Raw genomic sequence first — 27,860 nt, 5'->3', positions numbered from 1 at the left:
TTCTCTTAATCTTATCAATTATACTTGACTAAGATTTACACTCTCGCCTGATTTACACGCGTTGCATAGCCTTTTTAATTTTATAATTACAATAATAATTGTTTTATTTTTTTATTTGCCAATCAACAGGCAGCCCTAATAGAGTGGCATTAATGATATATAATACAATGAACTTACACGCTGAACCTAAACAAACTACAATAGGTATAGTCACGGCATGATCTAGGCAGACATGGCAAGTGTGTCATCTCAAGTCAGGAGTGATAACACCGCTTGCTTTTTCAATGCTGGCTCTTGCTGTAGAATCACATCAACAATACTACTTAGTAAGATTTTGTTAATTGTTCTGAGGATCCTTGGCAGAGGAGAAAATAATTGTTATGTGTCAGGTTAGGTTAGGATCGGTTGGATTAAGTTTCATAATTATTATTTTATTTAATCCTTAACTTGAGTATAAAACATTTTTTTATTAACTTAACCAAACCTATCCTAACCTAATCCGGCGGCTTTCGGTTCGGCCGTTTCCAAAGGGCTAGCTTTCAACCAGCCAACGCGTTGAACATAGAGCTATCTAATTCATTCAACGAACGGCCTAGCCATTCAGTTTAATGCCGGCATTTAATGAACAGTCTAGCCGCCCAATTTAGTGACTGATTCAACTATTTAGCGGCGACATACACATATTGCCAATCTTAATAACCCCCTAGGGGGTGGATTCCAGTCTGTCTCTACACACATTTGGACATACTAAATACTTTATATGGGTACCTATAGGCTAAAAATAGTTTAATGAATAAGTTTTTATAGTTTTTGTCAAAATGCACAAAAAGGGCTGCATAAAAAAAGTGGGATAAAACAACCGATTTTGCCATTTTGCCAAAAAGGCAACAATTATTTTACTTACTATTTTGATTTAACTTTTTTTGTTGTGTTTTTTTGTTTTTTGTATTCGGGAAGTTCAGTTGGTTTTTTTTTTCTTTGTTAATAGACTACTAAACTAAGCCAATTTTATTTTTTTTAATTTTATGTATCGTATTATCAGAGCTATGTTTTTTCAAAGGTTTGTATTTCTGAAATCACTCAGCAGGTGACGTCTCAAGTTCTCTTTCTCTTCTTCTCTGTCAGTTCTGCTGATTGGTCTGTTGACGGTAAGTTTACCGGAAATCTTTCACAGCTCTCTTAGCTTGGTTGATTCATATGAACTTAGTGGCGTTGTTCAAAGTAGCTCATTTTTATTACAATATTTTTTATTATTTTTTTCGTACATTTTCATGTTTCACTTTCACTCGGTATTTTTTGTATCCAATTTCCCGTAGGGCTGAAGTTCCACATTGTGCCGACAAAAGAAGGGATTATTACCATCCACCATTTTCCATTGCCAAATAATATCAAACCTTTTCTCTTCTCCTTAATCTGGGATAAACATCGATGCTATCTCTGATCCAGCTCACATATCTTATCCCTTTTGAATCCTTATTTTTTCTTTTTGTTCAGTTGTGAAAAAGGGAAAAATAATTTTGTTTTGTTAAAATATTTAGTTACTAGAGAAATAATACTAGCATTTCATGTTGTCAGTAACTTTATTAAAGCTTTCAAAACTAAAATCTGATTAATTGAAATAAAATTACATCAAATACAAAATATAATAACACTGGTAACAGAAACATTTATAACCCAACAACAAAATTGCAAAACATATCTGGGATTCGCCTCTCCAATGAAGGAATAATATAATTATTGTTGAATTTCTCAAAGCAAACATATCTACTATAATTACATTAACTAAAATATTCATTTACATGTTGAAGTTTGAATGGTTAAAATCATTTGTACATTAATAATGGCCAAATATATTGAGATTTTATAAATAAGAATAAAAGATGGAAGTGCAAAGTTAGTAGAAAAACTTAAAATTCGAAGCATTAAAATTAGCGCTTAGCGCATAAACAGAATTCACAAATGATATCATCATTCGTTAAAAAATTGAGCAAATATAAATGAGTTAAATAATGCACCATAAATTAAAATGAATCATTTTAAAACAACACGTTTACACATTATTCAGTCCGCTATAATACTCGTTACTGAAAACTTAGAAAATACATTGTTCGAGTGGTAATCACATCTGCACACATTACTTCCACTAAACGCGGATGACATATCCATGATTTCATGATAATAATACTGTATACATTGCACGGGCCCGGGCAGTGCTCTCTCCAGTCTTGCTGAGTAAAATCACATTTATAATGTATGCAAACAGAATTGATATTAAAAAAGAGAAGTCCTCTGTTCATATTTTACGAGAATCGGTTCCTTTTATCCATCTTTCTTGCACTCTGCACTGTCGCCGACACGGGACTCCGCTACCCACACAGCCATGCTTGATCCCATCTACTTGTAAGCCTGCAGCATCGCAGTGGTGGACTCCAGGTCTCTCTTGAGCCACGCGGCGTTGAGGCGAATGGTCTCCAGACTCTGCTGGACGGTTCTCTCGGCTCCGGGGGAGTTGTGGGTTCTGAAGAACTCCTCCACTTCGAGAGCCGACTCCTCTGATGCAAAGTTTTCTGTGGTACACTTAACGAGGCGCGAAAGCAAGAAACCACCCTGCAATAATGCATAACATAAACCATTATATTTTGCGCATCTGTAGTCACGAAACTTGAAAATAACTATTAAAAATGCAATTTGATATCAAATCCATATTTACAATGTGCTGTGGAATAAGAAGATAAAAATGTTTTAAAACATCTCATTCTTCTTTCTTTAATATTTTAACTATATCTATAAATTAATAATAAACTCGGCATTAATTCCACTCACATAATTTAGAATTTAAAGCAACTAAAGCTAACTTTAGTCGGCCTCGTGGTGTGGTGGTCAGCGCGGTTGCCTACCATGCGAGAGGTCTCAGGTTCGATTCCCAACATGGTTGACATGAAATATTTATTTATAAAGGTGTTTTTACACTAGAATATTTCATAGCCCCTGGACTGGTACCTGAAGTGTAAGACTGATTATCTTACCTTCATGTAACAAAAAATATCAAGATACAATGCAATTGGTGTGCCAATGCAGCGCAATATGCACCATTAAGTGCGGAAAGGTAATGATGATGATGATGGTGAAAAGTAACTCTTAAATATAAAAATATATATTTACAAAAATGTAGACATACTCGGTAAGAGTTAGTAAAACTAATCTAAGAAAAAGGTTGCCCTGTGATATTTCAATTCGCTCAAGAGCGGAGCTGTAGAATTTCCAAATAACATACCTGGTAACGATCAATAAGTGTCTTCCAATTAGTTTTGAAGAACTCCCAAGCCAGATTTCTTCCTACGCGACTATTTGCAACTGACATTATTACAAATACTGTATCCTGAGATCTGACATCATCCTGAAAACAAATCATAAGTATCTTATGAATTTAACAGTGCATCTGATTATAGATATATTCAAGTTAAGGTGGAACGCAGTGGTAACGCTTCGCAAGAAACGTTGAAACTATGAAAAGTATTTATATTTATTAGTGTCATTGCATTTTTTTTAATGGATAGTCATATTATCTTCCTGAAAACATGTATCGACATGTAGGTAGAGCTGGATTTGTAATACCTCCTTTGGTATATAGAGATAGCAGAATGGTCAAGCATACCATCTCGATACATATTAATGAAGATAGCGTTCGAAATCCCCCGCTGGGACCCGTTTGCAATGGGATTGAAATAAAATAGAATTTTCTGGACGAAAATGTGTATACAGTAAAACCCCTAAATTAAGTTTTTTAAGGGACTGACAAAAAAAATGTAAATGGAGGGTAGTGAAAAAAATTAATTCGGCAAATTATTTTTTATTAAAAAATTGTGCAGAAATGTTTAAACCATTTTTTATTGCAACTTTTTGAATATCATATTCAAATGGCGGCAATAAATATTCATAAAACACACGTTTGCAAAATTACAATAAAAAAAAACGAAAATGGCGGCAATAATTTTGATTATAGATTTAACTTATCAACAAGTTGGTATAATGATAGAGACTAACTTCAGACTCTTGTGATGTCAGTTTTCAGTGGGGATTGTAATTTTTTTCCAACCATTTGATTATAGATTTAACTTATCAACAAGTTGGTATAATGATAGAGACTAACTTCAGACTCTTGTGATGTCAGTTTTCAGTGGGGATTGTAATTTTTTTCCAACCAATAAGTTGGTATAGTGACTAATATATTGATAATGACTAATATAGTCTCTAAAGACTAACTTCAGAGTTGTCAAAAACATGAAAATGGCGATGATAAATGTTCGCGAAACACATTAAACTGTCTTTAAAATTACAAATTTCTATAAAAAAGTTGGTATTGTTAATAGTGATAGAAACTAAATTCAGACTCTCAAGCAAATTTTTCTGACGTGAACTGCAGGAAATAAATGTAAAACTGGATTTTTAATGTACTAAATACATCAAAATTCAATGGGATAAAAACTATGCTCAAATTGCGGGGACGTAATTTTGTGGTTTCACTGAATTTGTATGAAAAAACTCAAGTATCTTTATTGGTGACCCCTGTAACTAAACATGTTTTGAAAATGAAATCATATAAATATACACATTTTCATAAAGAAAACTCAATTTTACTTTATAGACAATTGAAGATAAACTCTGTTTACTTCCAAATTGTAATCAGGGCCCCGGGGTTGGGATATAAAGGAGGCTGTGCTCAACTCAAATAAATTATAGCAATTCTATGGCATTTAGGTAAAGAGGTACAGGTCACTAGCTGATTGTGCAGGGGAACCATTAAAAGTTTCTTACTGATTAAATTATCCACCTAAAAGTACAGTCAAACTCGGTTATAACGATCACGGAAATAGCGAGATCTCGGATGTAACGAGGAAACATTAGTTGACATTTAAGTTCGTGGTTTTCTCAATACAATTATTCACTGTTATAACGAGATACTTCTCAGACGTACCGAACAAAAATATTGTCAAAAATTACACAAAAAATCTTCAATTGTTGAAAATATCATTCTCGAAAAAAAAACCTAAGTGATAAAATTCAAACAGTCGGCTAACGTAAAGGATAAATACCGCCGGACGTTGGGATCGGATTATGTTTATGATAGCTATGCATGTGTCTAAGTACCTAATTGGATTTTTCGCCGACAATATTGAAAAATGGTTTTTAAAAAATCCAAGCTTTGTGAACTTAGTAAGTGCCGGTTCGGCACATTGCTACAATTTACAGCTGCTTTTGTAGTTTATGAATGACATGCTTGTTTTGGGGGTTTTTACGGGTTTTTTTAGATTTTTTAATGTTCTATGCTTATTTCAATACACAATAAACATTACAAGTGGGCGATGTCAAATGAGTTCTAGACCAGATCAGTTAAAACTTAACCCCTGAATTATAAACATGTCTACTAACAAGAGGAAGTGTCTCTCAATTCGTGAAAAAGTGGCAATTATTTGTGAAATCGAACGTGGCGCGAAAAATGTGGAATTGTGTACAAAGTGTTCTCTATCTTCATCCACAGTGTCAACATTGTGGAAAAATAAGGATATTTATTTGTCTGTATTTGAAAAGAATATCACGGACACAAAAAAATTTAGAAAGTGCGATCTTACTAATGTCGATGACGCATTGCTCCAATGGTTTTGTACGAAGAAATGCAGGATTTTCCATCAATGTACCATATTTACTTGTTTACTTAGTAAAAATGTTCAATAGCGATTGTATAAAAAAAACATTTCTCTGGTATAATGAGTAACGTTTATAACGAGCAAATTCAATCGGTCCCATTTTCCTCGTAATAACCAAGTTTGACTGTACTTTCGAATAGAATATAGAAATAAATATTTTTTCCTAAATTGAATCTCTTCACCCAACCATCCGTAGACCTCATAAAGTGGAACTGCATACTTAACTCATTTTCTCAATTTGAGTGTCATGTACCTCTTTACCTTTTCATGCCAGAAAATTTTAGTTTGGAAAATTTGTTTCAATGTTGGCACTATAGAAATGACGAGAAGAAAACCATCATTATGATCAATGTCGAAAGCTTGCAAAGACTCACCGACATGGCGAATTTGAGAACCTTCTCTAGGAGAGCCACATCCCGGATGGCCCCGAGGGCACGGCTGATGCGGTCCTTCTCCTCGTGCAGCTCTGCCGAACGGTACAGCTGCAGGAACTGGAGGTATGTGGCTTCATCGCCATCCAGCAACACGGCGCGGTAGCACGCCGAGCGGAGGTCGGCAGGCACCTGAGCCGTGCCCGCCATGTGGGCCTTGAACCTGGGAAAGAGAGACAGTGGAGCTTTAGTAAGGAAGACCGAGGCTGGTAGGCGAAGGGGCAGGTTGGCAAACGGCCATTTAAACTTTAATTTATGAACACTGGTGTCAAAAAATACAAATATTTCTGTGTCAAAAAATGTGTTTTCTGCTATTGTAAGTTTACATATATTTGATATTCTACTTTACCCAGTATCTCAGTTTCCACTTGACATAACTTAGCGGATATTATCACGAAGCAGATAATATTCGCTGGGTGATAACATTCTTTAAATGTGTAAATATGTTATTCTACAATAGTTTTTAGTTGTTTTCGTAACCACGCAACTAATATTGGTGGAAGATTAGAAATCAATGGGAGATTTCAGTTTGGGGCTGGTTGGCGAACCTCGTTTGGGGCTGATTGGCACTAATAATGTTTTCTTCTATCATTACATAAAAAATACGGAAAGGGAGAAAACCAGGCAAGATGACATGATCAGAGATGTTAAAGAAGTTAAAGAGAACAAAAGATCAATGGTAAGTGTTGTTATGGATTTTGGAATCGCTGAACGCAGACTTAACCGATGTTGCAGATATATCGCCTCCTTTACAAGAAACCGATGCCATCAAATGAAATGGAGGTGACCAACCTAGTCCGGAGCTAGATATTCCTGCAGCACCAATACAAGCAAAAAGGCAGCTTTTTGACAAAAACCACAAAATTAGTTAAATATGAGGTAACGTAGAACAAGAAATTTTGAACTATTTGATAAGTTTAATTAGTAAGAAAAATATTTCAATAAGAAAAAAACACAATATCTCAGTTTAGATATGACACACAGGTTTAATGCTTTAGAAACAATTGACACGCCTTAATTTTTACTCATGATTAATTTCATTTTTTTTAATATTTGCATAAAGTTGATAAATACTAAAAAGTGTCATAGCTAAGAATATGACTTTTGCAAATAACTGCCTTTTTGCTTATGATTGCAGTCAAGTACTAGACAGTATAGTGAATAAATGTAGTTATGCAAAAGCAGCCAGTCCACAATTTTGAAAAAAATAGATATTGGTGTTATCGAGTGCAGTAAGGTCAATTCTATGTTCTGCTAAAACAGCCAGGCCGCTTTCATACAAAAAACTCATAATCACCTTCTAAAATCTTCTAGTGTTGATCTCAAAAACAGCATTTTTCAATTTGCAGAAAACACCCGCAGCTCTAGAAAATTCTTACGGTACTTTAAAACTACTACTAAAACTGGTCAAATATGTAATTAGATACTTGTTTGAAGCATAAAATAACTAATGTTTTAATTTCGTTTGTCAAAGTCAAAAACATTCGAACTGTTGTGTAGATTTGATTATTCACTGTTTTCACAAACGTGCTATTATCTCAAAAAACTTTTCTATAGCTGGCTGCTTTCTGCATAACAACCTTTAAATGCTCAATTGGTTTGTCCGATCAGTATTTGACATGCTCTTAAATCTCATATGTGACATTTAAGAACAATTAATAGTCAATGAGGAAGTTCAGGGCGACAGGATATTCGATATAAAAAAATCAGAGCATTAAATTGTACAGCTAAGTTTCTTGAAAATGTATAAAAAATAAATAAGAGATTTTAATAAAAACGAACCATCGAATCAATCAACAATAGTGTTGTGATAGATTTCCAGTTTACGGGAAGCCAATTCACCAATCAGCAGAACTCACCGAAGAGGACTTGTGATGTCACACGCGGAGTAATTTTAATATTATAAAAAACCACCATGCACAAAAATACTTTTAAAACAAATTTTGCTTAGTTTGACAAATAAAAAAAAATTAAGTCGCACACAATTTATTTAATATACCTCTTCTTTGCCTCGGCGATGGTCTCCGCGTCGTGGAAGGAGATCATCCTGCTGAGGGCGAGGCTGCGCAGCAGGGTCTGCAAGTGTGTCTCGCCCGGGCGCGGCTCCCAGCCCGCTCGCCGCGCCACGCCGCCCAGCAGCCGGCGCCCGTAAGCGCGCCACGCCTCCTCCACGCTCGTGTGCGACAGCAGCGCCGACAACTTGGACAGGCAGTTGGCGATGGACGACCACACTGTGAAGTTACTCTCCTCCGTGAAGGCCTCCATCAGCTTCAGGGACTGGAAACAGACGGCGACATAACTGAAAATGGCTGGTTCCCTGAATTAGCCAATTATTTTAAGGAACACTAGGTGCTGAACAATGGGTTAGCAAGCAATGAAACATCAATGTTATTTGAATATATCCAAATGTTTGTAGACAGACTGAGTTTCACTCCCTGGGGAGTTTTTAAGATCAAAATTTATTACAGATAGGGAAAATATTTTTGAGAAGGTAATTTATTTATTTATTATACGGCACAAGTGTTTTTTACAATATAATGAGTTCAGTTATACAAAAATAAAAATCAATGTAAAAATATATTTGTTGTCAATATAAAAATATATAATTAATTGTTAATATAGAACATCACAAAATTTATACAGATGATTTGAATTCACAGAGACTAGAGTTAAAATGTCTTTATGAGAGGTACATTCATTCCCTAGTCTGTGTATTGGGCGGTATAGGTGAGTGACAAAGATAGTTGGTTTGAGAAGGGCGGCAGTAATATAGAGTATTTTGTCTAGTTCTACGTGTTGGTATGTTGATATTTATTAAATCCATTTGCAACGATCGAATTTCGATAGAACGGGTGGTTTAAATAGCCAATTTTCAATGACAGCTCATAAGCCATGTAATGTTGATATTTATTAAATCCATGAGTTCGCAACGATCGAACAGCTGGTTTAAGCAGCCAATTTCCAATGACAGCTCATAAGCCACGTAAATGGCTAGACTTCCATTATTACAAAATGCAATAAATTTCAATCTTATTCAATTAATTTGCCTGTGGAGGACCGAACGCACCCCAATAAATACTATCAGGTTGGCAAGACTGAAGCGTGCTTGCAATACTAGTGCGAACCTTACTTCTAACTTCGTTGACTTACAGCCTTAAGTGATTTTACACAAACTAAACATATTTAGTTAAATGATTAAATACGGAAAGTCACAAACTTTTTTATAAAGCATATCATACATAAATATGGTTACATAAATAATGATACATGTTTATTTTTTATATATTTACATTTATTTGGTTATCTTAAAGTTGTAACATTCCAAAAAGAGACTAGCTTTTGTGCTTGGAAAGTGGCTATTGGAGGTTTTTAGTGCATTGACATCAACATTGGATTGTTGCGAACTCACTAATCCACTATAACTTGATTCCCATTTTCTAACATTTAATTCTTCACAATTAGTTCAAAATGCCTTAAAATTTTTAACATTTGGGTAAATCAAAGGAATGCAAATGTTTATTGTAAATAATGTAAGATTAAGATCATTTACAACAATTAAAATATTATTTTTCACAAGCCTGGGTAATTGGGCCTGCAAAACTGTTGCGCAAGAAGAAAAGTTCTGTATTTATTTTTTTATCATTTCATTTATACTTTATTAATTTTTGGTCTATTTTTAATATTAGTGATTGCCATTTTCTATTATACTTAATGAAGGTCTATTCTTAAGTGTTGTCCTACCAAAAAATCTTCAGACTTAAAGAGCATTTTTATTAATTAATTTGCCACATTTTTTTCTGTTACTAAAATGTATGCATTATTTCACTTGACATAACTATTTTTGTTGCAACTAGCCTAAACTCATTATCTTTTCTATACTATTGATATCCTGTATTCAAGTCTATCCATGCTAATTGACAAACCAATGTTGGTGGTTTAGAACAGAAAGGGTAACAAACCTCCACAGTGGGTGTGTGTCCAGCCTGTACCATGGCAAATAGGTCATCGAGCAATCCCAAACGGTCCAGGGGAGGAAGAGACTGGATACGGACTGCCGATATCAGCTTCTCCAGGTCCTGGCTTGTGTAGCGAGTTCGGTAATACCCCACTGCTCCTGGATTGACCTTAAAATATCAAGCAAATAAAGGTTTATTCAGATTATTAACATAATGGAATACGAATCATTTATATTATTAAAACAGTCGCAGTCAACGTTTTGTTTTCGGGTAATTCAAAATATGCGTAATTTAAATCAAAATAGAAAAATTATCTAATGTCGCACGGAAGAAATAATAACTTCATTACGTTAGATGGAGTTTTTCCTTTCTCCTCTCTCTTTACCCCCTCCTCTGTTCATAGTATAGTGTAGAAATTTTTATTTCTTAAAAAATATATCCGTTTATTAATATTTTGTTTTACATTGAAAATATAAAAATATACCAACAATATGTTCACATACCACTGATTTTCTCCAATTGAACGGTTTTGGTCGGTAGGAAGAAATTTATTTAAGGCAATATGCCCTAACTAATAAACTGTATATGTATATAGTGTTTAAAAAATATATTTTTGCTCATGAAAAAAAAAATCTTTAAAATTTTTCCAATCTTACACAGAATGATTTTCTTCCCTATCATTATAATTTTCTTATTGCAGCCTATCTCAATAAATTTTTGTTACATAAAGCAATATAATTTATAATTCCAAAAAGTGCAAATATTACAGAATTAATATAATCCAATAAATTTCAAATATACTTTATCAATCACTGAAATTAGAGCAGAATGTATACATGCGAGTTCAGAAAGTAACACAGGAATTTCGCAAAATGCACAACACTTATTTATTCAATTGCAAACGAAAGAATACAAAGATAACAATATTTATTGCACTGTTTGATTATGAAATCGAATATGTTCTCAGATTTAATCAGTGACTTGATAATGTAAGGTGTGATGCGGTAACACATCTATGTAAACAATTACATCACAAAACAAAAAATCAATTTTCAGGAGAATGATTTAAATAAATGAATAACAAATCCAATACATACCATCAAGTATTATGAAATTAAAACCTATAAACAACTTCCACTGTCCCATTTTGAATTCTGTACTTCATTAAAATTACAATAAATAAAATATTGCTACAACTCATACTAACTGGGTGACTATAATTTATGGTATTTTAAAAATATTTTTATTTCCTGTTTATACATACAGTGGATGGCCAAATTATTAAAGATTTTAAAGCGCATAATGTTTTGATTCTTGAGCCAGACATTTTAATATTTTTATCCTAGCAATATTTTTTTTTTAGTCAGAATACGAAATTAAGTTTCTTTTTATTATAATTGTTTATGACTTGTAAATTATATTATTTACCTTGACCCATTCATCTTCAGAAACACCTTTCAGTACAACTTCTTGAGTCTTCTTTTCGAGTACCGTTGTTAAGGCCACCTGCAATCAAAGCATTGTACATTGTTCAATTATGTGTCAATCAAACTCAGCCTCAATATCTATTATTATTTCTTAATTATGTATTCAAACACAACAATCATATTGATTATATCAGGCAAAGTTAAATAAGTCAGTTTTCCTACAGTGAAGAGTGTTATTTGGGTGTTTCTTTTTAAAAATCAATAACATTTCAAGTACAATTATAATATTTAGACTGAAGAATCCACTGCAAGACAATGAATGTCCACTAGACAATTTTGAGAAATATACTCTTAAGTTTTAAAAGGTTGAAAAAAAACACAAAAGAAGCTAAACAATGAAAAATGATTATGTAATAACTTTTATTTTTATATTTATTCTTATTCTGAAAGATAAGAGGTCAGTGCTATTTGAGCCTCTGATGTCACTGCGACCTGTGTAGAACGATTGCGACGGGTACCCATAAATTAGTTGGGTTGCGAGCAATTGTTTTAACATCCTCAGGTTTATAATAAAAATACGTATGAATGTTGAATTCCATTCTGACGATGTCAGTCATGACGAAACCCGGTTACTGGTGAAAATTATAATAAAAGTGGTTCTTCTCGAGGATGCGGCTTTTTTATTTTTAACATACTTTTATATTTTTAACATACATATTACAAAAAAAAAATATTACGTATGAAATAATAATGTAAAGCAAGGTTCGTCAAACTATGGTCCGCGGGCACTACCAATCCAGCCCGCAGTAACGATAGTGTGCATTTTTACTTTGTACAGTACCTACTAAATCGAGATACACATGCGATCCTTCATCTAAGAAAGAGATACACATATTTCCTTAGTTCATATTTATTTCTGTGTAATTCATTACCAAAAAAACAACACTAGCAGGCAACTGTCAACATTTTGAAAAATGTGCTTCAAAATATAGCTAATTACATATCCATTTATTCCATAAATTGGATTGTATTTACGAATAAAACGACACATCTTTTTTGTTTTTCACAGTTGAAGTACAATTAAAACATTTTTTAATTATAGCTATATATATAATTAAGTAGCATCACGTCTGATCATGATGAAAGTCTGTTGGAGAATGAAGGCACAGAAAGCAATTACCCACAAATTGCAATGCCATTTTCTTCACATTTGTAACATGTCTATACTCAATGATACATCATTGTGTAGGTATATGTTTTGTTTATAATATAAGCAACATACAATGTTAATTTTTAATTTTTAAATTTGAACAGCGTTTTGTAGTAGATACTGAAAAAACTGGGAAAGTTACCCCAGCTTACAGTATGCATAGTTTTAATCTAATTTACCCAGCATACAAAACCAGGTAAATAAATTTAATGTAGCGTAAATATACATTTCTATTCTTACATTTCTTATTGTCTTCATGTGTGCATAGAAACTGTTTAAATAATAAAACACATGGTGATAAAAACTGATAAATTATGTATACTTTATGTAAAGGTGATAATTTGTAAAATGTTTTAAGAGATTAGTAACAATATAACAATCACATACAAGGTTTGAACTACAAACATAATACATAATTTCATTATGCGGTTGGTTGATAAGCATAAATCACAAATCTTATTGTCCTGTTTACTATATAATTTATCTTTACATTTACATAGAGAAATTTATTATTTATTTATTTCAGCATGCAACAAAAAACACAAATAATAGTACAGTTAAAACAATGAAAAATAGTAATGCTAAGTTGGTATAAATTTCGGCCTCGTGGTGTAATGATCAGCGCGTTAGCCTACCATGCAAGAAGTCTCGGGTTCGATTCATGACACGGTTGATTTGAAATATTTATTTAAAAGCGTGTTTTCACACTAGAATATTTCATAGTCACCGGACTGGTACCTGAAGCGTAAGACTGATCGTCTCATCTTCATGTAACAAAAATTATCAAGATACGCTGCGATTGGTGTACCAATCCAGTGCCCTATGCACCATTAGGTTCAGAAAGGGAATGATGATGATGGAATTAATTTATAGTACAGGGCATTAAATATAAATAAAGCTAAGATGAACCTTGATGCATAGAATTAAGAATAGTCCTTGATGACTGCATAACATCCCAGGAAAAAATCATTAAAAGATATATTTTATAACAATTCGGAATACCTGTTGGGACGGGACTACTAGACATGCCATTTCACATAGAAATTGCTGCAAAAATTATGCTATTAATTCACCTATTCCAAGATTGCATAGCCTAGGGATCCAGATCAGTCATATTGACATTTTTCACAGTAGCCAAATCAGGTTTAAACTTGTTAAAGAAATAGTTTAGGAATCTAATTACTGCTTAAATATTTATGTTAATTTGTAGGAATATAATAATAAATACATATTAAATATATATACGGGGTGTGTTTAGAAAATAATGGGAATTTTTTAATTTCGGTTCGGAGAGTCCGATTGTCATTTTTTTAGACAACCTTAGCGGCTGCCACAAAGTAAACAATGAATACAGCTGAAAATTTTAGCATACTTTATAATGTAAAATTATTACAATCAGACTCTCCAAACCCTTGAAATTAAAAAATTCCCGTCATTTTCTAAACACACCTCATATATGTATGACTAGATTCTTGCAACTTGGGATTTTTTAAAATAATATTATTATTTTTATTATTGTGAACCCCTGAAGTCTTAGCATAAGACAGTTTGTATTATACTTAGAGCGTTCAATATCAAGACATTGCAACAATACGCACAAATTAAGAATTTATGATTTTTACTCATTTGCCTAATTGACCGTGTTTTTTATTTTTATTTACCTAAGTATGTTAAATATAATTTATAGCATAGTATTATAAAATAGTAAAATATATTAATATCATAAATAATAAAATAAATAAAACAACTTTGTTTTTAACCACTAATTTTTATTTTTCACCGACCGGTTTCAAAGCAAACAAGCTTCTTTGTCAAGGTTTACGAAACTAATGCATTGATTCCTTTTTATTTTATTTCTATCATGTTCACTAAACCGGTCGGTGAAAAATAAAAATTAGTGGTTAAAAACAAAGTTGTTTTATTTAACAATGTTTGATTATGTCCAAATGCTTGCAGACTGGCTGGATTTCCTCCCTAGGGAGTTGTTCATATTTAAATTTATTTCAACAGAGAGGGAAAGAGCTTTCGTGAAGAAATTTGTAAGTCTAGGCATTTACAGGGCTTATGACCTGTCATTGGCTGGTTTAAGTGGCCACTTTACACACTGTGTAACATTCACCATTCTGCCCATGTTTGAACATCCACATTTCCTCAACTCTTCCATCTGTTGACTTTTGTGAAGTGAAAGAGCTGAAACCTTTATCACGTGGGTGAGATTCATCCGGCTGAACCAAATCACCTACTAGGCAACGCCTGGAAACAATTTTCCAATTTTTATACTTCTTCTTTTACCAGGTAGTAATTCAACAATGTTTGATTATGTCCAAATGCTTGAAGACTGGCTGGATTTCCTCCCTAGGGAGTTGTTCATATTTAAATTTATTTCAACAGAGAGGGAAAGAGCTTTCGTGAAGAAATTTGGAAGTCTAGGCATTTACAGGGCTTATGACCTGTCATTGGCTGGTTTAAGTGGCCACTTTACACACTGTTTCACTTCACAAAAGTCAACAGATGGAAGAGTTGAGGAAATGTGGATGTTCAAACATGGGCAGAATGGTGAATGTTACACAGTGTGTAAAGTGGCCACTTAAACCAGCCAATGACAGGTCATAAGCCCTGTAAATGCCTAGACTTCCAAATTTCTTCACGAAAGCTCTTTCCCTCTCTGTTGAAATAAATTTAAATATGAACAACTCCCTAGGGAGGAAATCCAGCCAGTCTGCAAGCATTTGGACATAATCAAACATTGTTGAATTACTACCTGGTAAAAGAAGAAGTATAAAAATTGGAAAATTGTTTCCAGGCGTTGCCTAGTAGGTGATTTGGTTCAGCCGGATGAATCTCACCCACGTGATAAAGGTTTCAGCTCTTTCACTTCACAAAAGTCAACAGATGGAAGAGTTGAGGAAATGTGGATGTTCAAACATGGGCAGAATGGTGAATGTTACACAGTGTGTAAAGTGGCCACTTAAACCAGCCAATGACAGGTCATAAGCCCTGTAAATGCCTAGACTTCCAAATTTCTTCACGAAAGCTCTTTCCCTCTCTGTTGAAATAAATTTAAAATTGTTTTATTTATTTTATTATAATGAATAACCACAAAGTTAGTGCTTCAAATATAAACTTTATATATTAATATCAATTTAAAAACTGAGTAATATGTATATTATTTTATAGTTTTGTAATAGAACACTGTTATGTTTAATGTATATATGTCAATGTTTATAAAAGGGTGCCGTGTACACTAATAAAATAAAATAAATTTAACAAAAATTATAAAATATGTAATCTTTGAACCGGGTTGTAGACCCGTGGTAGTATTGTAGACTCACGGATCAAAGGTCTGAAAGTTCAAATATCACGCTACCATTTCTCATTCTCATTTTTCCAGCACAAGCTATTTACGAAATGGTCTGATAGTAACAGCTCACTTGACCTAAAAGAGAGAGACGGCTCTAATAGCCCCGCCACACTATGCTCCTTGCGCTGCTCATGCCCCTCGCGCTGCCGCCTTCTCGCCCGGTGTCGCCCTCTCCGCCCACACACTGCTCTACTCGCGCAATAAATCGCGACGTTCCTCACTTGTCATTTGTCTTTCTATACAATGGACGATGAAACTGTGACAGCGTGCGCGCGATGCATTTTTAGTACAGCTAATTATATCAATGTATATTAATATGAAATGATGGAATATTTTTATGTTTTTTATATATTTTTTTAATTACTTTAAAATAAAAAAGTACCTTATAGTCTTTAACAGAATATTTTCTTTTCTCTTTCTTATATAACACAAAAATATTATATCTGTCTATTTATTATAGGAGCAAAAATTCATAAACATTTCTTGTATACCCACGAACAGGCCATGCCTTTCTGGGATTTTTGTTTGCTATTTTTACGTAATTCCTTTATTTTTTTAATAGGTACTTTGTTTCACCTCTTCTGTATATTGTAAAAAAAAAAAATACAAAAAATAGTTTAAAAAATGTCATACAAAGAAATATACATCATATAAAAATGACGTGAGCGTCTTGTGTGAGCGCTCGATGCGTACTATGACCGCGCGATTATGTGGCCCCCACTCGCGCTCACATTGTTGGCCCTTTGACTCGCGCTCAAAAAACCGACAAAATAGGGAGCGATGGCCACGACGAGGAGCATGACGAGCGGCATGACGAGTAATGTTGCCACACTACGTCTCTGCCTCCTTCCTCGCTTCCCATACCACTCGTCGAGTGTGTGGCAGGCCCATCATGGTTAGAAGAGGAGTACTTTTTTTAACAAATAATAATGGTTTTTAAATAATACAAAGAGTAAAAGTGAAACAGGTATAAAGTTAAACACTAAAGTTTTGACAAATATTTTTAATTGTGTGTACCTATAAGCAATGGCAGTAGTTTCATAGAAGCCTATAAGCCGGGCTTGCCTGACATGCCGTGCATATTTTCACAAGATACTGTTTATCTTTATGATATGTCATAATATGCCTTCTGGGTGCTTTGTAGACTGTAACTACTGTAGTAAAGAAAGTGTACATCATGTTTTCACACAAGTGAATTGAATAAAAAATGGACTTGCCTTACTGGCAGGCCACTGCCTATTAGTATTATTGTGTTAGTTCCTTCTTACACCAAACCGATGTTATTAGAGTGTATAAATAATGAATGAGAAGGTTCAGCCTTACAGGAAATTAGATACAAAAAATGTTTTCTTACGCGCTGTAAAAATTAGAGCATTAAATTTTACAACAAAGTTTCTTGAAAATGTATGAAAAAAAAATATATTAATTAAAACAAACGACTTTGAAGGACATCACTAGTTCATATAAATCAAGTAATAATAAGAGAGTTGTGAAAGACTTCCAGTTTACGGTAAGTCAATGGACCAATCGGCAGAACTTACCGAGAAGAATCAGAACTTGAGACATCACACGCGGAGTAATTTCAGAAATACAAAACTTCAGAAAATCATAGCGCTGATAATACGATACCTATTTAAATACTAAACTTCTTCCTCATTGTACTGAAAATCAGAAGATTTTTCATGTAAACATTTGCAATTAAGGTTCTACGAAATCTGATGATTTTTTTATGATCAAGTGGTTATTTTTGATTGACAAACTAATTTGTTAATCACGACGACATAGGTATATGTGAATTCAAAACTTTTTTTGTACATTTCAGCAGAGCCGGGTCTACCGTAGATTCAGTTGGCACAAAGAACCAGACACTTGCTTACAAGGCAGGGGAGAATAATATGCTTGTATTAATTTATGAATGTGTACATTCCTGTCCCTTTTCAGTAAGTGACAGAGCACTAGATCCTGTTAGATCTGGCTCTGCAATTCAGAGAAGTTTTCCAGTACAACTGAATGTTTTAGGTGCAAAAAAAAAAATTCAAAATACAATTTCCGGTAGTACTAAACTTTGTCATTCACCAATGTAATTAGGAATCTTGGGTAAAACAAAAAAAAAATTGGTGGATTAAGAGGGTCTGGGTTGTTAACTCGCAAATCAAAGGTCCATTACTCAAACCCTAGTCCAAGTACAACTGGATTCCCATTTAAAAACATATTTATTTACGACATTTAATAAATTGAAATACTTAGATAAATAATAAGACCTCCAATATTTTTAATAAAATAAAAAGTTATCTCACCTCCTGTGGGTTTTTCTGCGTAGAAACGGAGACCGGAATCATCCACAGGCTGTCCTGGTTGCAATGCCCTCCATCCGCGCAGAACTTCTCCTGGCTGAGGGTGAGCACCCTGTCAGGGCCCCTCTGGGCAGAGGTGACCCTCACAACGGGGAAGCCCATCTGTTTGGTCCAGGTGGACATGACGGCGCCGACCGGCTTGTTGGAAGCCTCTTCCAGGGCCGCCCACAGGTCCTCAGTAAAGGTGTTGCTGTACTGAAGAATCACAAAAACACAAATGAGCTACAGAGTAGAGTACCTTAATAAATATTTGCATATTGTTTTTATGTCACTCTCTCGCATATGCCTTCCTGAATATTGTGCGAAAAAGACAACTGCACGTCGGACTGATTATTTCTAACTAAAATCGTCAAAATCAATGTTTTCTACACCCCAAAACTGAACCAATTTTGTTTTTTATAAGATTATCAGAAAGAAATTTTATTTTGCTTTATTCAAAAACAGTTATTATATTTGTATGCCGTACATCCGAAGACGGCAGCTAAAACTAGGCGCTTGTGAGGGTTTTCAATTTTAAAAAAAACAATTTATCAACAAAAAAAACCTTAAGGACACACAAAATGTGGATATATCTGTAATGTGTAAGAAAAAAACCATCAATAATAAACCAGCATAATAATAATATCAAGGGAAAAAATACAGTAATACTTTTGTATGTAGAAAAGTCAGACCGCACATTCTTTTAAGCGAGGATGCAGGACAGAGGTTGAAACAAAACAGAAAATACAGTATGCTCCAAAACACAATTTCCATTTGTTATGAAAGTTTGCTTCAACACTTTTAATCACAGATTTTTTTTGCATAAAATGGGCTAAAAATTTGAAGCAGTTTTCCAACAAAAACAATTATTTTTTTCTAATTATCAGTTAATTATTAAATTATCGCCTATAAAATTTAGCAAGTTGACAAAATATCACTGAACCTTCAAAGTTAAAAAAAAAAATTAACATAAAAACTTTTATGAAAATTTTGACCACATGGCAAAAATAATGGCCACACTGACGATTAATCATCAAACGGTGTATAAAACTGCTTCAAAAATGGGAAAAAACGAATATGGTTTGGTCAATCCAACCTAATTGAGAGTTTTGGGTAATGCTTAAGGTCGCAATAATGGTCTAAATGAAAATTTTCATATTTGGTTGCACGTGTTGGTATTTGTTTGATGTTTAATCATCAGTGTGGCCATTATATGAAGTAAATAAAAATCGTCAAATTAATCGATAGGGTAGAGAAGGTAGAGAAGATCCAGAATACCATCCCTGATCAACTAAACAAATTATTATAAGATAAAAACTTTGTTACTAGTGCTACACATATAAGATTATTCTATTTAAACAACACAACTTTAGTTTCGGTAGAGCACTCTCCTATCGACGGGTGATACAATGCAGTTTTATACTTTTATTTATATTATGTACAGTTGTGTTACTTTAATAGAATAAACTTACACGCGTAACACTAATATCATTTATTTTATAATATTTCTTCGTGAAGTGTTACAAAGTGATTTCTGATTCAAACATTTATAGGTATATTATACAAATATGGTACTAACTAATACAGCCATACCGACAACCAAGTCTAGGTTTGTAAACTCTACCGCACTTTTTTAAAAAGCCTATTACTGTCTTGGGCTGAATATTTTCAACATATTATACCCTGATATGAAGCAATAAGCCAGTGGCAATATCAAGAAACTTATAAATATGTGGAGATAGGTGAAATGAATGTTGACTTATAATTATACTGTCATCATCATTATACCATTATGATGAATTTAATGGTACATAATACTGTATAAAATTACATTAAAAATATTTTTTAAATACCTGATGTTTTGTGAGATACAAATTCATCCCCGTCCTGAAATCCTCATCACCGATGTACCGATGTAACATTCTGATGACAGACGCTCCCTTGTTATATGAAATATCATCAAATATTTCATCAATTTCATCGGGGTGACCGACAGGCACTTCAATAGGATGAGAATTCTTCAAACAATCCAATTCTAAAGCCCTAAAAAATATTTTTCGAATTAAATTTCTTTGATTTTTCCCAAAACCCATACAAATTCATTACATAAACCCTGATGATGGATGCTGAAATGCGATCTGAAACATCGGCAAAGAGTGCAAATAACCCAAATAAACTCAATTTGCGTATTAACTGCTAAAGAGATAATGGATTTTCCCATGCGATGCGGATATTGCATTGTTCGCTTGTTTCACCAAACAATTGGCCATAGATAATGCATTGTTCAATGTGAAAACAACACAATGATGTTTTTTAGTATTTATTATAATATTAAAACTAACTTACAAATTAATCATGAGTAAGTTATGATGATAGTTTTTCAGATTGATATGATAATATTGTACAGTGATCTATTTTTGTTATACTATGTTTAGTAATACAACATTCATCTTTTCCTTTTTTTGTTAAATGTCTATAATAATAAAATTTTATAATATGTCTCAAAGATATGTGAATACATCTTCTATTAAGAATTGTCAATACATTTTACACTAATTTATTTTTTAGTAATAAACTTTTTTTATACAATGTGCTTATTGTCGACGGCAATCTATCACTGTGCATGTATTATCACCGCCTAAGTCATCCAGTTATGCCGTTTGGAGGTAAATATATTAAAATATTGCTATTAAAAACAAAACAAAAAACATTACATGTATATAATTGAAAGGTAAGATTAACCTAAATGTTTTTTTTAAATCTGTAATTTTACTGAACACACGGAAAAAAAATGGTTTTAGTATCTGAATAATGGTCTGCCGTCAACGTTAAACAATATTTAAGTACAAAATAGGAGTCCTCCGAACAGAATGTCTTTATAATACATATGAATCATCTGGTTCGAAGATAGCGGGTTTTAGAAATAAACTACTCATATACTTACAATGATTAAAATGTTCAATATTTTGTAGATAAATGTTCACAATACTATTTACATTTATTGTACAACTTGGAAAAAAAATTCCCTATTATAATACTAGTCACTAAATAGAAAGAAGATTAAAAAATTTATAATTGAATCGGTAAGAATTATTTGAGAAATGCGCATGCGAGAAAACATAAGCATTAAATAAATATGTTCACTTTCCTATGGCTAACCGAGTTTGTTCTGAAAAGCTAAAAAAAATTAGTTGGCTTGTCGAAAAACTTAGCAATTTGTAAAAATGAATTGTTTATTTTGAATTTTGGAATACATCCAAAATTATTATAGCAGAGCAAGTGAATGTAATTGAATAGATAATTAATATGAAAAGCATATTATGTTATCAAATCACGTTCCAGAGTGATGAACATTTAGATAAGAATTAATAACAGATTTCATGTTTTTAGACACAAAGTACTGGTAGACATTTTTTTTTTCACTAATAAAATGAACCTCGAATGGCAAATGACTGATTTAACTTCCATTATTCTCAGTAAGGAAACGAAGCGCACTCACCTGATGTAGGTTTCTGTGACAAATTGAGTCCAAATATCGTATTCCGGAAACAGGTGGTTAACACACAGGAACTCCACAAAGGTGGCGTAGCCCTCATTCAGCCACAGGTGAGTCCACCACTCCATGGTCACGAGGTTCCCGAACCACTGGTGCGCCAGCTCGTGGCCCACCACCAGCGCTATCCACTGCTTGCTCACCGCCGACGTGTTCTGCGGATCCACTAGCAGGCACGTCTCGCGGTACGTCACCAGGCCCCAATTCTCCATAGCCCCGGCGGAAAAGTCAGCGATGGCGATCAAATCTATCTTCGGCAGAGGATACGCAATGTTGAAGTACTCCTTATAGTAAGGCAACACTTTGGATGCAACTTCCAAGGCGAATACACCCTGGTCTTTTTTCCCAACCGGAGTATACACTCTTACTAAAACTCCGTCTTTGGATGTATCTTCGACATAATCGTATTCTCCTACGACGATCGCCACGAGGTATGTTGACATAATGGGAGTCGTTGCGAAAGAGACGGTTCTCGTGTCACCGCCCTGCGACTCTTTCTTCACGGGCATATTGGAGAGGGCCACTCGATCTTTGGGCACAGTGAGAGTGATGTCGAAGGTCGCCTTGATGGCGGGCTCGTCCCAGCAAGGGAAGCACCTCCTGGCGTCGGTCGCCTCGAATTGAGTCACTCCGGCATATCTCTCGTCACCGTCAGGGCCCAAGTACCTGCTGCGGTAAAATCCTTTCATCTTGTCATTTATCTCTCCCGAAAACTCTATGTACATGGTACATTCTCCGGTAGGTATAGCATCCGAAAAGATTAAAGTTACTGTTTCGTCGTCCGCGGAAAGTTTGATCTCGGCAGGTGACACAGTAACACCGTCCGAACGTTTTAGTTCGGCTTTATTTATCGCTAAATCTAGCGCATGCAATACAATCTGCCGTGGCTCATCTTTAACCTGAAAAATTCAAAATTAATATAAAAGATTACATTTCCGTCACATATACTAATTCCAAACAGAAAACAGCGACGCGACCAAAAACGTTCTAAACAAACGCCAATATTCGTGACATTGCAAATTCAATCTCTCACCGCAATTTTAACGAATGTTTTCCCATCGAATTTAAAGGTTTCCAGATTGGGCTTCAACTCTAAATCGTAATGCTTCGGCACAACGTTTTTTGGAAGCCTCTGAAAAGGTTTCTTCTCCGGCATTTTCAGTTCTTGTTGTTTATAAGATATCACCGGTTTCGAGACACTCAAACAAGGAGGACAGGTACCGTAACGACCGACTGACAGAGTAAACCGCTGCACCGCTGACACGTATCGCCGCGATTGCCGCTGCGCGCCGCTCAAACTCGAATAACGGGACTCGTCGTGAATCAACACGCGGCGAGAGATTGTTCGACTTTTCGAAATTATCCTTACGAGCCCGAAAATTGAACATAACCTAGGACCAACTAATAATACTGACATTCCTTTAAAAGATTTTCAAAATTACTTTTAATTCATAATATATAAAGTTAAGGTTAGGGTAAAAATTAAAAAATGATTAAAAACGTGGTAGGTACCTAATCCATTCATTTCAAAAGATGACGGACCAAACGGACAAAAACGGATAATTTTCTCATTACTCAATGAATCTGCTTTAATTAATGCTGAATATTATTATTTAATGTTATATTAGTTTTTAGTTTTATTAAACTTTTTATTTTATTGTTTGAATATTGTCGGTATACTAATAAAACCCTCCAAATGACAAAATTTGAGAAAACAAGTTTGAAATGTTTAAAATGCAGTTATATATGTCATCTTTCGAGCATCATCAACTGATAAAATCTTCAAAATCTTCCGAGGTATGTATAAAAACCGACTAAATGTTTTTATAAAAATATTTCTAGGTAAAAAAGCACTAATTCCATTTATCTTTTTTTATTTCGAAACTTCAACCATAAAAACAATTCAAAGGAACTAAAATGGTTCCATGAGTATGTATCATGTTAAAAATATGTTGAAATACTTTCGTTACCTAAGTCAATAATTCAAATTAGATTTTTCTTACTACCTATAGGCAATAATGCATTTAGAGGGTTCTATCCTTGGAGTAATAATTCGCACCCTCTTATAGAGATGCTCCATCGCTCTATCGAGTTGAGAAAAGTTTGTTTCGTAGTGTAGTGGTTGGATCTTTCGCCTACCACGGAGGTCCCGTGTTCGATTCCTAACAGGGTGGATGTGGTACTGCAATATTTCATCTGATCACCTTACTTTCCATGTACCGAAAATGATCCAGATACGCCTCAATTGTAGGGTCAATACAGTGCTCCGTGCACCACTGGGTGTGTGTAATATGTATTTTTATTTAGCATGACATGTAAGATGTGATTGGGGATTGATTGATTTATTTTTTGGAACAACAAATTACTATCAACACTCACATAGACACATTCAAAACGAAATATAGCCTGGCTAGTAATCCTTAACATAAAATATAACATCGAAACAATAGCGTTCTAAATTTTGGTTTAACAACAAACGTATAACCAAAACCGCGGTTTCAGTTTACGCTTGTAATTCTCGACCTGAGTACCTGTTATATTGGTGTAAACTGTAGCTAACTTCGTGGCTGATAATCATTGAATGGTTTTTGTCCATATGGGTGACTCTATAAGCCGGTGGTGTATTATTATTCTGAGGTTTTATCAGTATACCGACGATATACAGTAGGTATTTAAAAATAATCTATGACAAAATAAAACTAAATAAATTAATCACACTGAGTAAAAAAATGTAATGTATTTGTTCGCATCAAAATTTGTATTCTCGCGCCCAAACAATATTTCCAATGTGACCAACACTATATTTTTAATCATAATTTTATGTAAAACACGTCAAGCCGCTCGTTTTCATTTTTTGAATTGCCATAGAAATAGTAAAAAGATGCTTCGAGTTAATATTTTTGAATGTGTGTGTGTTTTGGAATAATCGAAATATAAGCATTCGAGACATGCAAATAATCGAATGCAAACATCGAAAAAAAAACATTGCTGACATTTATTTGAAGTATCGGGGGGGGGGGGGAGTAAACATATACATATATAATAACAAATTAATTTGAAATAATAATGAGGAAGTTCAGCCCTACGGGGAATTGGATATAAAACATGTACAAATAAGGTTTAAAGGATTATTGCGGCATTACCCAACAAACAATGTATGTAAGATCCGATGCCAATATGGCTTTTGAAAAAATGCATTAACGTATTAGCTCCATTTTTAACAGATTTATTTCACACCTCCATAGAGCGCAGAATTGTTCCAAGATCCATAAAGAAAGCTAATGTAACTACAATTTTAAAAAAATCATAGCAAGATGTGGAAGATCTTTCCAGTTTTTGTCCTATTTCAAATCTTCCCATCGTATCAAAAATAGTTTCTCATAGGCTCGTCAACTATATCGAGCAGAATTCTTTATTTTCGGTACGGCAATCGGCATACCGACGTTTTCATTCCACGGAGACGGGAATGATAAGATTACTGTCTGACATTATAACGGGGGTGGACTCTGGTAATCTGGTATTGGTGGCTCTTCTGGACATGAGTGCTGCACTCGATATTGTAGATCATAATATTTTGCTTGAACGTCTGGAAAAAAACTTATGGTATCCGTGATCAGGCACATTTGTGGTTCAGTTCATATCTTAATGAAAGAGAATATGCAGATGTGTTCGAGGGTAAAAGCTCACCCAACTTTCAGATGTCTACAGGAGTACCTCAATGATCAGTACCTGGACCACTCCCCTATCTCCTTTACACTAAAGATATAAAGAACATTATCAAAGAATGTGGATTGTGGTCTCTCTGCTATGCAGATCATACACAGATTTATTTTTATTGGAAACCAGGCGAGAGAAGAGTGCTTGTCAATTTAATTGATGGATGCATTGAGAGAAAAGGAAACTGGATGGCTGAAAACAGTAACTAACTAACTAACCATCACGCCATTTCCCCAGAGGGGTAGGCAGAGAGGATAGAACGCCACACCACTCTGTCCTGGCACACTTCCTTTGCTTCCTTCACATTCATACATCTTCTCATGCACGCACGTCGATTATTCCGACTTTTCACATGACCACTTTCAAGAATTTGTTGTACTTGATCATGCCATGTCTTTCTCGGCCTTCCTCGACTTCTACAACCAGACACATTCGCATCATAAATCTTTTTAGCCGTTCTTTCATCATTCATTCGCTCCACATGACCGAACCATCGCAAAAGACCTTTCTTAATTTTGTCGATAATGCTTAACTCAGCCTTGCATTCTGCTCTAATTTCGACATTAGGGCACCTATCATACATTGTTTTTCCGCACATTCGCCTGAGGGATCGCATTTCAACAGCATTCAGTCTACTTTCGTCCCTTTTTTTCCAACTCCATGCTTCGCTTCCATACATTAGGGTTGGTACCAGAACTCCATTATGAACTGCTAATTTAGCCTCTTGCGATAGACACTTATTTGCTACGACAGACTTTAAGGCACCATTAACTCTGTTACCGGCACTAACCCTCCTTTCAATATCCTTGTCCATATTTCCATCTCTAGTAAACATACTACCCAGATATACAAATTCTTCGACCTGTTTCAAACTATCTCCATTTACTACAATCTTACATTCAGTCATAGTTACATTTCTTTCAAAGACCATGACGTTCGACTTTTGCACATTCATTAGCAAATCACTCTCCTTGCACACTTCGTAAACCTTTGTAACCAAGGATTGCAGTTCCTCTTCGCTGTCAGCTAGGAGGACTGCGTCATCGGCGTACAGAAGGCAACTGACAGTAAGATTACTCATTTTCGCTCCCACATCCATACTTTTCAATTCTCTCATACATTTATCCATGTATATGTTGAATAACCACGGTGACATTACACATCCCTGTTTGACTCCTTTAGGGATGTCAAACCAGGAAGTTAATGACCCATTTACCCTTACACACGCTACACTATCTTTGTACAAGGAAGCAATAGCGCGGACAAGGTTGTCACTCACTCCATACTCCGATAGAACCATCCATAATTTTTTCCTATCAACTCGATCAAATGCTTTTTGCAAATCAACAAAAGCGCAAAAAAGCTTCTGGTTTTTCGCCAAAAACTTTTCTGTCATATTGCGTAATGCAAATATTTGATCCATACATCCTCTACCATTCATAAATCCACTCTGTACATCCCATACTTTCTCCTTGGTCACGTTTCTTACTCTTTCTATCAGTATTCTTCCATACATTTTGCCGACAGCGCTCAGAAGACTGATAGCTCTGTAATTCCCACACTCCACCTTAGAACCCTTTCCCTTGTATAACGGCATAACAACTGCCCTCCTCCAATCAGGTGGAGTCCTTTCCTCCTTGAGACACAAGTTAAAAAGTTTATGTAGCCATGTGAGAATTAATTTGCCACCCGACTTAATAAACTCTGCTGCAATACAGTCATACCCTTGCGCTTTACCATTCCGCATACATTTGACAACGCTGATAATTTCTTTCATACTAATCTGACTTACCTCATCATTTGCGTTCAGACACACCTCGGATAATGTCGATACATCGGCACCGCCCGAGTTACGAGTGTGCGATTCATAAACTTCCTCAAAGTATTCCTTCCATCTCTCTTTTATTCCACTCTCACTAGTCACCATTTTTCCATCCTTATCTTTAACAACTGTCATGCCTCCGCTTTCACTGCTACTCCTGGAGTTTTTCACAGCTTTCCAGAAAACTTTAATGTTTTCATGGAAATTGTGTGTCATTTTCATTCCTTCTTCATCCTTCAATTTTTTCTTCCGTTCACATACACCCTGCTTAACCTTTTTCTTACTTTCACCATACACGCGTTTAGCCGATTCATATTCAATTGTATTCTTTTTTACAGCAAGCAA

General features: G+C 34.5%; 1 protein-coding gene across 1 annotated transcript; it reads right to left on the bottom strand.

Annotated features, from left to right (window-relative positions):
* Nucleotides 1–1,561: 1,561 nt before the first annotated feature.
* Nucleotides 1,562–23,254, bottom strand: Psa (puromycin-sensitive aminopeptidase). The gene is made up of 10 exons (XM_088232946.1): nt 23,010–23,254; nt 21,923–22,875; nt 20,277–20,466; nt 18,388–18,639; nt 11,521–11,598; nt 10,096–10,260; nt 8,136–8,413; nt 6,080–6,299; nt 3,275–3,397; nt 1,562–2,607 (listed from the first exon to the last, which is right to left on the bottom strand). The coding sequence occupies exons 1-10, from the start codon at nt 23,130–23,132 to the stop codon at nt 2,395–2,397; spliced, it is 2,595 nt and encodes an 864-aa protein (XP_088089072.1). The 5' UTR covers nt 23,133–23,254; the 3' UTR covers nt 1,562–2,394.
* Between the last annotated feature and the right edge of the window lie 4,606 nt (nt 23,255–27,860).

The sequence above is a fragment of the Micrasema longulum genome, unplaced genomic scaffold, assembly GCF_059751315.1.
Source record: "Micrasema longulum isolate JH-2025_06_02 unplaced genomic scaffold, ASM5975131v1 h1tg001040l, whole genome shotgun sequence".
NCBI lineage: Eukaryota > Metazoa > Arthropoda > Insecta > Trichoptera > Brachycentridae > Micrasema > Micrasema longulum.
The sequence above is the reverse complement of the archived record's forward strand: the minus strand, read 5'-3'. Positions and strand labels throughout refer to the sequence as shown.

Coding starts and splice junctions, on each gene's coding strand:
- Psa (XM_088232946.1), bottom strand. CDS start 23,132: ATGCCGGAGAAGAAACCTTTTCAGAGGCTTCCAAAAAACGTTGTGCCG. Junction 20,467..21,922: donor GTCACAGAAACCTACATCAG/GTGAGTGCGCTT, acceptor AATATTTTTTAG/GGCTTTAGAATTGGATTGTT. Junction 10,261..11,520: donor CTGAAGATGAATGGGTCAAG/GTAAATAATATA, acceptor TGATATTTTAAG/GTCAATCCAGGAGCAGTGGG.